At 38.2% G+C, this 15414-nt stretch overlaps 1 protein-coding gene across 1 annotated transcript in view; it reads left to right on the top strand.

Annotated features, from left to right (window-relative positions):
• LOC124613475 (dynein axonemal heavy chain 6-like) overlaps positions 1 to 15414 on the top strand; it is a 984594-nt gene that overhangs the window by 115565 nt on the left and 853615 nt on the right. Inside the window, exons 47-66 of the mRNA XM_047142181.1 lie at positions 12 to 100; positions 153 to 254; positions 438 to 637; positions 1134 to 1257; positions 1878 to 1996; positions 2459 to 2613; positions 2770 to 2854; positions 3063 to 3233; positions 5379 to 5521; positions 5916 to 5993; positions 6159 to 6311; positions 6379 to 6435; positions 7777 to 7888; positions 9546 to 9720; positions 11691 to 11745; positions 11997 to 12188; positions 12589 to 12647; positions 12931 to 13030; positions 14230 to 14385; positions 14579 to 14651. Of these exons, the coding sequence (XP_046998137.1) occupies positions 12 to 100; positions 153 to 254; positions 438 to 637; positions 1134 to 1257; positions 1878 to 1996; positions 2459 to 2613; positions 2770 to 2854; positions 3063 to 3233; positions 5379 to 5521; positions 5916 to 5993; positions 6159 to 6311; positions 6379 to 6435; positions 7777 to 7888; positions 9546 to 9720; positions 11691 to 11745; positions 11997 to 12188; positions 12589 to 12647; positions 12931 to 13030; positions 14230 to 14385; positions 14579 to 14651 (2398 nt within the window). The remainder of the gene's footprint in view (positions 1 to 11; positions 101 to 152; positions 255 to 437; positions 638 to 1133; positions 1258 to 1877; positions 1997 to 2458; positions 2614 to 2769; positions 2855 to 3062; positions 3234 to 5378; positions 5522 to 5915; positions 5994 to 6158; positions 6312 to 6378; positions 6436 to 7776; positions 7889 to 9545; positions 9721 to 11690; positions 11746 to 11996; positions 12189 to 12588; positions 12648 to 12930; positions 13031 to 14229; positions 14386 to 14578; positions 14652 to 15414) is intronic.

Below are 15414 nucleotides of genomic sequence, written 5' to 3'. Positions count from 1 at the left end.
TATCATTGCAGCTATTGTATTCTTTGCTTCTTCATTATGACTGTCGGTCCTTTATCATTCTCAATGAGACTGTGCATGGAGTCAAGTTCCAGAGTTGTTGGTTTGTGATCTGAGTCTTATAAATCTCTTAAATAGTCTTCCTATTTCTGTAGGATGTCCTCACAATCTTTGTATGCTACATTTTTCTCTTTACTGAGAATCTCCATAATAGCACTTCCTGGCCTGTTTAGGTCCTATGTTGTAGTATTTACTCTGTAATACAGTAAATCATATCTTCCCTTCCTCCCCAGTTATTCAGTTGAGTCATTTTCCTTTTTCAGCCATTTTTTCCTAGCCTACTTTGTTTCTCTATGCAATTTGTTATTCAACCTTCAGTACATTTTTCTTACATCTTTATTGTTTTTATTTTCAAATTTTCTTTTCTTCGCCATCTACAGAATCATCTCGTGTGTAACCCATGGCATTTTTGCCCTTTTCCCATTTACATACCCTATACTTTTCTGCCTTGCTGTTACAGTTCCTTCCTTCAATGAATTCCAGTACTTGTTGACACTGTCAGGGGGTTATTTGTCTTGTAAAGTGTTAGTACATTCAAATGATAGCATTTCTGTAATTATTTCTCTCCTGGATCTATTCTGTAGGTCCCACTTCTTCACCATCCCATCCTTGTTCAGTCTTTTTTTTCCGTTCAGTTTTAGAGTCCTTTTCATTAATCTGTAAAAACAGAGTGCTTAAAGTATCACTTTGTTGTCCACCTGTCTGTCTGTCCAAATGTTAAGAACCCCTTTTCTTAGGAACAAGTGTACATATCAAGTTCAAATTTTTGTCATGCATTAAGGCTTATGGCCCATTGAATGTGTACAAATTTTGAGCTTCTAAATCACTTAAAATCATTAATTTATATTTCTGTAATACAATCACATATTTTTAGTCATTTTTCATCCTTCTGTCTGTCTGTCCATCTGTTATCCCTTAACCTGAAACATCTCTCAAATGTGTGTAACTAGAAACATTTGTTCTCTTAGTTCTCATAACATTTTTTATCACATAACTTCACATTAGTTGACAAAAATAAATAATCAGCTAATTCATATTATAGGTAAATTTAATTATTCAGCCTTTTTTGTTTACAGTATTTAAAATAAACATGAAATATCATGTGTATGTGCAGTCATTTAGTATCAGTATTGAAATGATAGTTAATGTTGTTACATCAGTCACCATCCGCATGAAAATAAATCAAAGATTGCCAAAAATGTAAATGAAGGTTATAGTCTAATGAACTGAAAATATTAAATCATAGCACATTTACATAGCTGACACACACATTTTTGTACTACATTCTTATTTGCCATTTTCCTTTTGTTGGGTGCACAGCACTTCATATACTCTTCCTCTTTCCTGTTCTATCTCTTGGTATGGCTTTGCTGGATTCCTGAATGCCTTCCAGAACTTTGTGGATGATTGGCTTCATATCTCATGGTAAATTTTGAATTTACAGGTGCCTCCTTAAATGTGGCTTGTTTCATTTTCATGGCTAGACTCCTGGTGAATTTGAGATGAGCCATTACGGTGTTTCCTCTGTAGCATATATACAGAAAAAAGATGTTGACACAACTTGATGTTTACTAGTTTGTAATAGACTGCCATCAGCCATGTATGTCTGTCTGATGAATATTTGGCACACTTCATGCCAAGCAAACCTACACCAGATTTCGTTGCATTGTAGTTGCAGATAATCCAGGCTCATTTTTTATAGTATCTTTATCAATTGTGTAATGCATTGAAGTTACAAGAATAGCTACTTTGTTTCTCGTAGGAACAAATGAAGGCAGTGCTGTGTTTTCAGAGAAGCCATAGAATGTTGATCCAACTAGTCTGCTTTTATCAGTCAAAATCTCTGGGGAAAATTTGTGCTTGTCCTTTCTGACTGTTACCACATATGTTAGTCCCCTCTTTTGTTGCTCCCCAGTTACTTCTATAGTTGAAACCAGTGGTCAGTGATAATGTTTCTGTTACTTCTTTCTATTGACTTGCAGAAACATATGGGAGGGGCTTGGTTTGGCCAACTTTTTCTCTTCTTCTATCAGGCCACATCCCTCACTCCCTTTTCCAGTGTATACATTGATCAGCCAGAACCTTATGGCAACTTACTCAATAGCCTGTTGTCCACCTTTGGCACAGATAACAGTGACAATATGTCATGGCATGGAAGCAATGAGGCTGTGGTTGGTCACTGGAGGGAGTTGGCTCCACATCTGCTCACACAAGCCACCTAATTCCCATAAATTCTGAGGAGGGGGGTGATGAACTCTGACACCACATTCAATCACAAGCCAAATGTATTCAGTTGGGTTCAGATCTGGTGAGTGGTGGGGAGGGAGGGGGGGGGGGGGGCAGCACATCATCTCTGTAATTGGATGTCTGCTGTCTGCAATTGTAACCTTATTTTACTCAGTTTCACATTTGTATCTAAAACTGTTTTGTCTAACATGTCAGCAGGCCTTTTCCCCTAATTTCAACTTTTTGCTGTTAGCACAGACATTCCATCTTTCAAAATGCTCTGTTGAAGTGGTTTTTGTTGTAATTTGGACACATAACACAACCAAGAATGTTAGTACAACTTTATTAGACTGTGGCATGTACGCCAGTCACCATAACATACATTCAACACAATAAGAGAAGGCAAATGTATACAAGCATTAATAATATGATAACTGAGAGCAAGCATAGTGTGGCAGGGTTTAAATAAGCACTCGCCTGTGGCAGGCTCTATCGGAAGTTCACAGTATTGTTCTTTCACGGTGCACTCTCGCATATGACAAAACACTGCTAATGCACACTGCTTTCAAGTGTAAGCAGATTACTTCAATCCTTTTCCCTTGGCGAACAGCTTGGATTCACGAGATGTCCATGGCATCTTCCTCTCCGAGGCTCTGACTGAGATGATGTGCTGATACTGGGTGTATGGATGGAAGTACTTGGGGTGCGGGTAGAGTAGCAGTCTGAATTCTTGTGTCGACCCATAATGGACGTTGACGAGAGCTCCATGTTCACATCAGGTCCACCTGGTAGTGGTGGTGCCCTGCAGTTAGCATCTGAGGCAGAGGAGATGGCTCTGGTAGCAGTACTGGTAGCAGTATTGGAGAAGGTGCACCAGCTTCATCCACCAATGATGGAGAATCCCTTACATGTCTTCTCAGTGACACAGCTACCTCAAGTGATCCGAGGCAGTCCGCCTTAGTGATGTCTGTGCCCTGGCTGGGGTTGTCTGGTCATCCTCACGCAGGCGCAACTGGTCATAATGATGCGCACAGAGACACTCCTCCATACAGTTGTTGCAGAGAAAGCTGTCGCACCATCGAGAGATGACATCAGGAATCCATTTTGGGTGACGACCAAACCTGTGAACCCAGACAGCCATCACGTGCCAGAAACAGGACAATGCCTGCATGGACTGGCATCCCTGGTTGGGCCGCAGGAGATGAAGGAGCATTCAGGGTCGACACCTGTGAAGCAGTTCGGTGTGGCTGTTGGCCCCGAGCAGCGTGTACCAATAGGAAAACAGAAATTTATCCAAGCCAACTTCCAATAGGGACTGAGTCATGTACTTTTTCATTTGAAGTTTGAATGTTCTAATAAATGTTTCGGCCTCACCATTGGACTGTGGATGGAAGGGCGGGACGAAAATGTAGTGAATCCTGTAGGCATTGAAGAAGCAGGCAAACACCTGCAACACAAACTGAGGGCCATTATCAGAGACCAATGTTGCCAGAAGTGCTGTGATGGAAAAAATTTTCAATAGGGCCACCACAACAGCAGAGGCGAGTGTTGATGGACAATAAACAACATATGGGAATCGAGATAATGCATCAATAACTATTATCCAGTTTGTATTAAGGAAAGGTCATCAAAATCGACGTGGAGACAGTCCCAGACCAGAGAAGGTTGTGGGCATGGAGACAACATTGCCCTCAGGGCAGCTTTCTGCAATGTGCATTGAGAGAATGCCTTAACCAAACCAGCAATGTCATCATCCAAACCAGGCCAAAAAACCTCAATGTGGGCTGATGTTTTGGAGCATGAACCTCTGCCCCCCCACCCGCCCGTGATCAGCAGCATATATCAATTCCAGGATCTCAGAAAGGAGAGCCAAGGGAACCACTACATGAGTAGCTCAATAGTCTGTACCAAGGTGTAGATCACCAGGAATGACAGAGAAACAATAGTGAAACACATAGTACGTATGGAGGGGTTCAGATGTCTGCAATGGAGGTGCCTCAGGCCAGACATGTTTTAAGCATTATACCACTTTACATAAAATCAGATCGGTAGTACTAGTCTGCATGAGCTGAGTGCTAGTAATTGGAAAACTATTGGCAGTTTGTTGAGCATGTTCATCAATGTGTAAATAGAACAACTCCTCCCAACTGCAAACTGGGTCTGGACCAGCCATAAGATGGGAGAGTGTGTCAGAATTTGCATTTTTAGCCATGAGACAGAAGTGAATCTCATAGTAGTACAAGAGAGGAACAGTGCCCAATGTTGGAGACGATGTGCTGCTTTGTCTGGCAATGATGCTGAGGGGTTAAACAACGAAACTAATCACTTGTGATCTGTGACGAAATGGAATTTTACACCATACAGGAAAACATGAAACTTCTTTAAGCCATAAACAATGTCAAGGGCATCTTTATTTGTGAATATCTTTTCTGAGAGAATTAAGCAGCTTTGATGTGTATGCAGTGGGCCACTTGGGGCCATCAGAATATTTATGAGCTAACACTGCCTGTAGCGCATGCTGGGACACATCTGTTACTAACACTAAATGTTGAACCAGTTGGTAGGTTATGAGGCAAGGTGCAGATTGTAACATAGACTCGGGTTTGGAAAACGTTATTTCACATGCCTGCGACCAGTGGAAAGATGTCCCTTTTGCAGAAAGGCATTAATGGTTGTGCAACCGACACCACCCCAGGCAAAAACTGATGATAATAAGTGATCTTACTAAGAACCAGGAGTTCTTGACCTACATAAGACGCAGAAGAACTACAACGGCAGAGACATTCTGATGAAGGGTTCTGATACCAGTACTAGAGACCCTGAACTCAAGATAAACAATAGAAGGTTGAAAGAAGTGGCACTTTTCCAAATTTCGTTTTAACCCTGCGGCCTGTAAAACCAAAAAGAGTGTACGTTAGTTATTGAGATAATCAGAACTGGAGGCACTGGAGACCGCAATACCATCAAGATAGTTGGCACAGCCAGGCACAGACCTTGTGAGTTGTTCGAGAAACCATTGAAAAATCATGGGGCACTGGCCATGCCATTTATTTGCAAAGGCAACCTTGACTGTTGATGACATGGCTAATTCATAGAATATCTGCTATGTGATCTTGGTGTAAACATTATTGACAGATGTAATTACAATATGGCTTATGAAAATATTATTGACAGAATAATGTGCACATGTCTAGCTTGTAGGCAAAAACAATCAGAACAACTTAGCAGTCAGCAAAAAGTTTGCTATGGTTAAAAGGAAACACTGTTAGGGTGCTGGGCCAAGCAAAAACTGCTACACTGCCACTTGCACTGCTCAGTATTTTTGCAGTTTCACTATCAGACAGTCTATGTTGGATTACATTTGCTGATTTAGATGACAGTTCTGATATTTCACAATCAGTGGAAATGGTTGCCTGAACTTCTTGAGAAGTGTTGATGGTGCTAACAGTATATCAGACTTCAGCTAAAGAAGGATCTGGATGTTGTAATGCTTGAGCATGAACTTCACTGTCTGGTGCTATCTGATCATGTCATGTATCAATTATTCTGCATGTGATATTCCACAAGAACATGACAATTAGCATTTTTGACTTAGGTCTTGCACATCTGTGTCCATGATGCATAACTGCCAGATGTTGCCTTACGAAGTTGAAGGAACTCTAAACAAGCAGCCACCACAAGCATTTCTATGGCAGAATGATCACTTAAAAGTGGATGAGTAGTGGTGAGGGGTGGCAGTGATGACTCAAAGTGGATGATTTGACCATCAGATGGACTAAGTTACATTGCATTTGCTGATTGAGATGGCATTTCTGATATTTCACAATCAGTGGAATTGGTAGTCTGAGTTGCTTGAGAAATCTTTGAGGTACTAGCCAGATGCCAAACTTCAGCTAAAGAAGGATCTGATTGCTATAATGCTTGAATGTTCACTTCACTCTCAGGAGCTAATCATGTCATGTATTAGTGATTCTGTGCATGATAGTTCACAAGAACATGTCAATTGGCATTTTCTACCTGGGCCTTGTGTATCTGGGACCCATGACGCAAAACTTGTCAGATGATGTAATATGAAGTTGAAGAAACTATAAACAGGCAGTCAGCTCATGCATTTCTGTAACAAAATGTTCATTTAAAAGTGAGCAAAAAGTGGTAAGGGGCAGACTGATGAGTCAAATGAATTGGGCAATTTTTTTCTGTTATAATAGAGCTGTGGGTTCATAGATAATAGAAAGGGTCTCAATCACTCTTGGCTTGTAATGTTGCATGCCTGCAAATGAAGTGCTTTGGATACTCTTCCTGGTCGTTTTGAGCTTTGTTGAATGGTGGGAAAGCTGGAGTTGTCAAAAGTGACTGTCCTTGTGCAAGATCCATCAGATTGTGTGCCAGCTTGTGCTACTGCGCAACCTGTCATTTCCAGAGCTTGAGAAACTGGTAGAACATTTTGGCTGAAACACGCACCAAAACTACTTGACAAGTTATGTTCCAGCATGGGGTGGGTTGCAGTTCCCAAAAATTCTTATCTCCACTGTTGTAAGTCTCCTCGTAGTCAGTACCGTACTCTGCAAATTTGCTGCATGGATAACACATTTTTCATGTATCCATTTACTTTTGTTTCATCTACTGAAGGTGCATTGGTCATTGAAGCTGCGTGCGGAAGCAGTACACATTAGGCAGATAGGCAATTTCATGGGCTAACAAAACATTGGTAGTAGGTAACAACAAAGCCCAAATCATAGTCTAGAAAAAAAACACATAGGTTTTCTTCAGTAGGTTATTGTAAACATCAATGGGTTGGCAAGTGAGGCTGCGGTAGTCCACAGTGGCCCTTAAATCTGCTTTACCCCATGAACTGGCACCAGCAGATGTATCCTTTCCTATGGTGCGTAGCAACCTTGTCAAACATATGCACAATTATGTTGACTGATGTATTAATATGTCGGGCAGAATTACAAGAATTCGTCTGTGCTATTATAATAAAAACTACAAGTCATCGCTGGGTCTACATTTGCAAGTTTAAGTCATAATGTCATCAACTATGCAGGTTTTTAAGTGTGGTAACTATTAATCATTATCAGTGGAAGAACAGCTGCAATTAAATTCATCAGTTATCTTTATAGTCATGAAAACAAGTGAAAATATCCTATAATGTTGAATCTGTCTCTTATTTTACATTCTATGATTAAATTCATCAAAAGAATTTACTTTACTACAGTTTTTAATTAAATTTTGTACAATAATATTTTTACAATAATCTTAACACATCTGTTTGTGAGTAGGATACACAATAATTTTAATAATCTTAACACTGAGCATCCACAAAGTCTTTCTGCAGCAGTTACCCTCATGTGTCTTATTGTGTGGGGGATGATAGGTTGACAGCGTGTGTTTGGTGGACCAGCAGTGGTAGGGAAAAGGGGGGGGGGGGGGGGGGGGGTAGTGTTGCATGTGCATTCCAGATATAGTTGTGTTATTGTATAATTCTTGTGCAAGCTGAGTGTAGTGAGAATGCTTACTATTGCAACAAGGACATTTTCAGTGGAAGAGTTCTTCTGTGCAGGAGGAAACTTCATGGAGCATGTGGGAAGGCAGTTTAGATTGTATCGTTCTGCTTAAATGTGTGCATATTGTGATACTCTATGTGGTTTAATTCGCAAATTCCAGACAACAGGCTCAGTTCATGATGCACCATGAACTGGTAGGCCCACAATTCTAAAGGAATGGAAGCTTGACAACACTTTGGATGCCATGTTGCAGAGTCCAACAAAATAAGTGAGGAGATTATCACAAGAGACTAAGGTTTCTTATACGGCAACAGGCTGTTACCAAAGAACTGGTAATGTATCTGTATAAAATTACTGCTGTGCAACAATTTTATTCTATGGACCATGGGAAATGAATAACATATTGTGAATGGTTTCAGCAATTTGTTAACTGATATGAAAGTGGTGTTTTATATCATACATTTGTTGCTGATGAGGGTTTGTTTCACCTATCTGGCTGTATTAATTCCCAGAATTCATGAAGTTGGTCATCCGAAAATAAAAATGCCTGAAGACAGACACCATTGGTCATAGAGAAAATTAGAGTGTGGGTTCCCGTAACGTGAGTGTGTATTATAAGGCTGATCATTTTTGATACGGCCATCACTTTTGATGTCTATTGTTCCCAGATAATTTATCCATTTATTGCCCTGCTGAATGACAATGAGATCAGTCATTCATTTTTTTCAACATGACAATGCTGCTGCTCATACAGCACACAATTCCCTATGACTTTTAAATGGAATATGTAGAGACAGACTAATTATGAATGGTCTATAGTCCCCACACTAACTGGATCTGTTTCTGCGTGACTGTTTCTGTTGGGGTGTGACAAAAACATTTGTGTATCAAAATAACCCAAAGACAACAAAGACAATAGATGAACTGAAGACAGCAACAATTGATTATCTGCATTTGATTACACGTGAAACATTGGTAAAGGTGTTCACAAATAAAAGTAAATGTGTTGAACAATGCCTTCAATAAAGCGGAAAACATTTTCACCACATACTGTGATGTTGGTGAATACAATGTATTTAATTGTAATGAATATAATTAATTAATTTCACTCTTTTATTTGTAATGATGATGAATCCAATTTTCCAACATAACTGCAGCCACTAGCAGTGAATCCCAGCCCCTGGATTACACAACAACATGAATGTGCTGCCAACCTATGCCTTCAATAAAGCGGAAAACATTTTCAGCACCTACTGTGATGTTGGTAAATACAGTGTATTTAATTGTAATGAATATAATTAATTTCACTCTTTTATTTGTAATGATGTTGAATCCAGTTTTCCAACATAACCACAGCCACTAGCAGTGAATCCCAGCCCCTGACATACACAAAAACATGAAAGTGCTGCCAACCTGTGCAGAGCTCACTGCTGCAGAGGGACTTTTCAGACACGCTGTATCTTAATAATCTTGCAGTCACATTATCCCTATGATAGGCTGAGTACTTCCATACTGTCTGCCCTATTTAAAGTGAGTGACAGACTGGTTTTTGAACCATTATAAACATTTAATGGGGCTGTTTCTCACGTAGCACTTAAATGATCTGCTAGCTACTCAAAACTGATTGCCTGCTTTTTGCTTTTTGAATCTTTTATGTTTAGTCATGTAGTTGCAAATATTATTTTATAAAACTTTATTGTCCCATTAAGCTATTCAATGAATTATAAAAAGTCATAACTTCTGTATGTTCTTTTTCAGTTATGGAGAAATTTAGAAAACTTCTTACATCCTATCATCAACAAATTGATGATATCAATAAACTCCAGGATTCTCAAGATATTGGGATTTTCCAGTTAGTCTTCGAGAGATTAAAGGGAACTGTATTGCCCGTTACGACAGCTTTATTAGGTGCAGTTGAGCTTACGTTACCACGGTAAGTAGTTTGGCTTTCAATTTGAGTATGTGTTAACAAGGGGGAAAAAATATAATTTTCAAATGGACACTTGATTTAAAGATATGGGATCATGTTAATATTCTTACATTTGAGATAAATGAACTTCTCTTTGTTTGTTACAAATAATACAAGCTGCACAAGAATTGAAAACATAATGTTATTACTTTATTAAAAAATACACTCATGTCAGAGTTTGCATTCCAGTGGTTGTTTTGGTAGAAATAAATCATGATTATTATTATAGAACAAATAGGAAATTGGGAAAATCTAAACCATGCCCATTGTTTACATTTTCATTGCAAGAAGTTTTTATGCAGATACATTAAACGGACAGCATACCCAAACATTTACAAAACCAATGCATATCCTTTCATTTCATTACTGTTTTTCTCCCCTACTTAATTTTCTTCATTAACTCCATTCTCTTATGTTATATTCACATAGAAGGCATCATAAACAATGGTTAAGGAAGATGTTTCTTGAAGTCCAAACTTTTACCAGTCTTCAAACTGACTGTTAGAGTAATTGACTTTCATTACCATTTGATTCTGTATGAAGCCTCAGAATTTGCAGTTATTTTATTTGTTGTTGAGCAGTAGGCATATTACTGTGATGGAAAACTCTGTAGCCCACTCTGCAAGTGAAACTATGTTATTTATCTGTTCCTTCTTCTTCACTTTAGACACTAGTTACATCAAGCATTCAGCGATGTGGGAATATAATGTCTGCAGCATGTGTGCTCAGTGATAACAAAATCTGCTCATTTGTTAGGAAACTATGACCTGTTCTCATACATCATTGCTCAAAACTCCCTACTCTTTTGCTAACAAGAACACCTGGAATTATAGCCATTTCAAAATTCCTGTTTTGTCCAGCACAATTGACAGAATATGTTACAATATCCTTCAGACCATTATTCAGTGTCTCACTATCATACTGAATCATCCATGGTCCAATTTTGTCACTTGTTCATGAGGCAAGCACTTCAAGTCACATAAACACTGTAACCTCCTCACTCCCAAAGCCATGAATTCCAAGATTATGACAGAGCAAAGTGGTGCAGTGGTCAGCAAATTGGAGTCGTATTCACTAGGATGACAGTTCAAATCCTTACATGGTCATCCAGATTTAGGTATACCATGATTTCCCTACATTCCTCTGTGTGCATGATGAGAAGGCATCTTTGGAAAGGGCATGGGCCACTTGCTTTCCCCATCTTTTTGTAATCTGAGGTTGTTCTCCATTTCTAATGACCTCATTGTTGATGGGCCATAAAACTCCTATGTTTCTTCCTTCCTTCCTTTCTTCCTTACATCCTTCTTCCAATATTATGCACATTTAATTATTGTCTGCAGAACTAGGCATAATTTGCTGACATTTCAACATTTCTCCAAATTCAACTGAAAAGAAATGTTTCAGAGAAGCTTTATTCTTCCCATTTCTGTGGTACTTTCTTGCAAACTACCCCTTCCACAGATACAGCTAATGAGTATTTTTCAATGTTTCTCTCTGTACTTTATTTGTAATCCCAAGTGTCTTATGTCTTCCAATTTGTTTCCCTGCAGAAACGTGCATACAGATCATACATAATTTGTGTGTTTAATTTGGAGGAATGACATTTTTGGTCATATGTTGGCTTCTAAAATAATCATTCATGTGTATGAAAATATCTTCTTTAGATGTAGATTTATCGACTTTTGCAAACTGTGATTGCCCCCTTACATCCAGTTTTTCTGATCTATGAACCACAGTTCTGGGAACCCTGTGTAATCATCAACTACTTTTTACCACTTTTAAAAAAGTAAGACTCACTTACTACAAAATAATCTTCTTTTGAATGTATTGTGAGAGTATGCGTAGTTTCTTTTGGTTCCTTCTGAAATGTTTTAGTAGTTCTTCCATTTGATCCACTATTGTGTGGCACTTTCTGTCTCTCTCTCTCTGAACAGAATATACATTGAAACTATTTTGTACATCAACATTTTTGAAGGCCAAAAACTTTCTGTGAGCTTCCTTTAATCACGAATTTATGACTTCAGCTTTCACCTTAGTAGTACAGTTGTTCCTATACTTATGACTGGACAGCTCAGGAAGACATTTTTCTCCATCATTTTGCCCACTTGTAGTTGTACACACCTTTATTGACTTCTTGAATGACTTTCATATACTGTCGATCCATTACATGAATTCCTTTAGTGGTTTCTCCTCTGACACTTTGTGTTTGTTTATTACTATTGTCTCATTTATGTTAAAAGAGGGAGAACAAAATAATAGAACTATTATACTTAGATGAGTTACACATTGATCTTCAATGGAAATGCTGCAATTATTCACAAAACATTAGTTTCTGTGACATATGTAAGGAACTAGGTGGGAGTTTTTTATTCTTGGCTTTGTATGAACACAGTTTCACATGGTTCAGTATCATTGTGGCTCTCTGGCAGAATGTACAATACAACATTGTTATTTCATTATGTGGTGATATGTTGCAATTACCCTCATATCTGACTACACATAAATTATAACGTAAAAGATTGGAATATGCAAATACGTAATTCGCTGTTTTTACTTACTTTTGCCATCTCTAGATTCCCTGTGAATGTGAAACTCTAAATCATAGTCCACCATGTTCAACACTTGATGGATATGGCCCACTGAACAAAAGCTCCAATTGCATGGAAGTACACAAATCTGTCAATAGATGGTGGTGAAAGACACACTCTAGAACATGATCAGTTTTTTTCTGCTGCAAGATCTTTATCCCAGCTACAAGAAGAAAGTGGTTGGTTAGTACTTAAAAAAATGGATCATTGATCACCCTAAAGATTGTTCATATAATCCCTGTAGTGGTCATTTGGTCATTTCCCTGCAAGCTTGGAGCTGAAAAAGTCAAAGGACAGACTATAGTTTAAAATGGGAGAGGAGTTGTGTATTATTGATGACATGCATGTTAGTTTTTATTTAAAAAACGCTTAAGTCAACAAGGTATTGAATCTTAAAAATTTGGTTTTGCATCGTGATGCCTGAGTATTGATACATCAGATGATTTCAAAGATCCAGTGCAAGGTTCTGTACTCATTGATCCTTAAGATTTCCAAAGCGTACTGATCTTGGCATATTCACTTAATTTTACATTGAAACAATAAATCTCAAAATAACTCATCATAACAGTAAATTATATCATTTCAGTGATTTAAGTGTGAAGGATAATTGTTTCAAAGGAAAGGGTGTGCGTCAATTATTGGCAGTTCATACTCTTCCTATAACTTCCTTTCACTTTCAGCATTCTGTATAAGTAAAAGGACAAGTTTTGAGGTTGTGATTCCATAGCAATGGAAGAACACAGTGACTTGCACCATGAATAAAGAATTAGACTGACATTACTTTATATGAAATTGCCTACTAGCCAAGTATCCTTCAGTGCTTGTTGTGTGATTACTTGTTATATTTTACTATTTCTATGTAAGAGTAATTCCTGTATTAAGTGATTTGAGATGTATTTGAGATGTATTTCAGACACAACACTCTCAGGAAACATTATTTATTTTTTCTTGTAAGAAACTTATGTACATCACTTTAATACATGACTGTAAGCTTAAAGTCATGAGAAGTTGATCTTTCTACTGTGGTTACACTTTATATAAGACTTGTCGATCGCTAACTTAGTTGGAAATGTAATTAAGGTTCAGGAAAGAACAGAAAAAGGAAAAACTGGACTGTAAAGAGAAAACTAAAATTCGCCGTATGACTGGTGAAGTTTGCGCTACTGCATTATACATTTAGTGGTTTATCATATGTTTGTATTAAAGTCGTAAAGGAGTTTTGCTATTTGGGGAGCAAAATAACTGATGATGGTCGAAGTAGAGACGATATAAAATGTAGACTGGCAATAGCAAGGAAAGTGTTTCTGAAGAAGAGAAATTTGTTAACATCGAGTATAGATTTAAGTGTCAGGAAGTCGTTTCTGAAAGTATTTGTATGGAGCGTAGCCATGTATGGAAGTGAAACATGGACGATAAATAGTTTGGACAAGAAGGGAATAGAAGCTTTCGAAATGTGGTGCTACAGAAGAATGCTGAAGATTAGATGGGTAGATCACATAACTAATGAGGAAGTGTTGAATAGGATTGGGAAGAAGAGGAGTTTGTGGCACAACTTGACTAGAAGAAGGGATCGGTTGGTAGGACATGTTCTGAGCCATCAAGGGATCACCAATTTAGTATTGGAGGGCAGCGTGGAGAGTAAAAATCATAGATGGTGACCAAGAGATGAATACACTTAACAGATTCAGAAGGATGTAGGTTGCAGTAGGTACTGGGAGATGAAGAAGCTTGCACAGGATAGAGTAGCATGGAGAGCTGCATCAAACCAGTCTCAGGACTGAAGACCACAACAACAACAACAACAACAACAACATATGTTTGTGAATCTAAACAAAGTTAGGCCATGTAATGCAAATTCTTGGATCTCTGTCATTCTTTTCCATAGAGAATTCAAATAAAAGAAGGGAAACTCGTGTGGTTCTTTATCTATCTCAGACTTTTTAAGTCTGTCTGCCGCAAACTACTGTGGTGGAAGCTTCTTCTTTCACACCAGGAAGAATTGATAGCTACTAGTGTAAATGACAAATTCAGGAGTACTTCAGTAATCTTTCTATACTTACAATAGTTGTGATTGTGGATACATATTTAAAAATATGATTATTTTTCCAAAATTTAACTAGCCCCAATTTTTGCAAAGGCTGATGTAATGTCACATACAGACATTATGAAGCATGCCATTTACTTTGCCTATGTATGATTATATAAAGATGAGATTAAATCTTTCTTAAAAGCAGTGGGTCCAAGAACAATTAACCAGTATATCTGATGTGTCAAGGCTTGATCCCCTTTTTCATAAAATGAAAGAAAGTATGAATATGTGACATCAGAATGTTGCAAGCAGCCAAAGTTTCTCATGATATATATTCAAGTCAGAATTTTATGTTACACCATTGCATGTATCACAAATAAATGAAACAGTTTAAACCATTGAATAATTAGAACTGCCACCTGTCATTCCTTATGAGAGGTTACATTACAAAGTTTACTAACTTTTGCTGGAATGCCAGCAAAAAAACTGATGCACCAAGAAGGGGAAGATGGAAAAAATGAGATTTCAAGGTTTGAAAGGATACATGATGTTATTTCAGTGATAACAAAATTGTGAAATTTACAAACAACTTGGTAGTATGAGCCCACTTACCAGTATGACAGTGCACCATCTCTAGCCTGAATACATGTAATGATTCAGTTTAGAAGGGGGCTATAAAGACATCGTATCCTTCCCTGAAGCAAGTTGATCCACAACCCTTGTAATTGGTTCTTGACATCCTGGATACTGGCACTGGGATGGAGTTAAGGTTATCAACTGGATCAACTGGACATGGTCAACTGGAACAATGACAAGTATACCTGCCCTCACATTCCGATGTAGTCCAATATCGCTGCACTGTCACATCCAGATGCCCTACAAATCTAAATATTGGGTGATTTCGCCAGCCGGCCAAACAAAGACCCTCAGTGAGGTCCATTTCAATCTCAGTGATGTGTCACATGAGTATGTGGCACCCAGTGTTCTTCACCACATTCTGTCAACGTCTGGTGCTATTCACGCTCTTATGAACCATACCAG

The sequence above is a fragment of the Schistocerca americana genome, chromosome 4 (genome assembly GCF_021461395.2).
Source record: "Schistocerca americana isolate TAMUIC-IGC-003095 chromosome 4, iqSchAmer2.1, whole genome shotgun sequence".
In the NCBI taxonomy this organism is placed as follows: Eukaryota; Metazoa; Arthropoda; class Insecta; order Orthoptera; family Acrididae; genus Schistocerca; species Schistocerca americana.
Note: the sequence above shows the minus strand (reverse complement) of the source record. Positions and strands in the feature narration are given on the sequence as shown.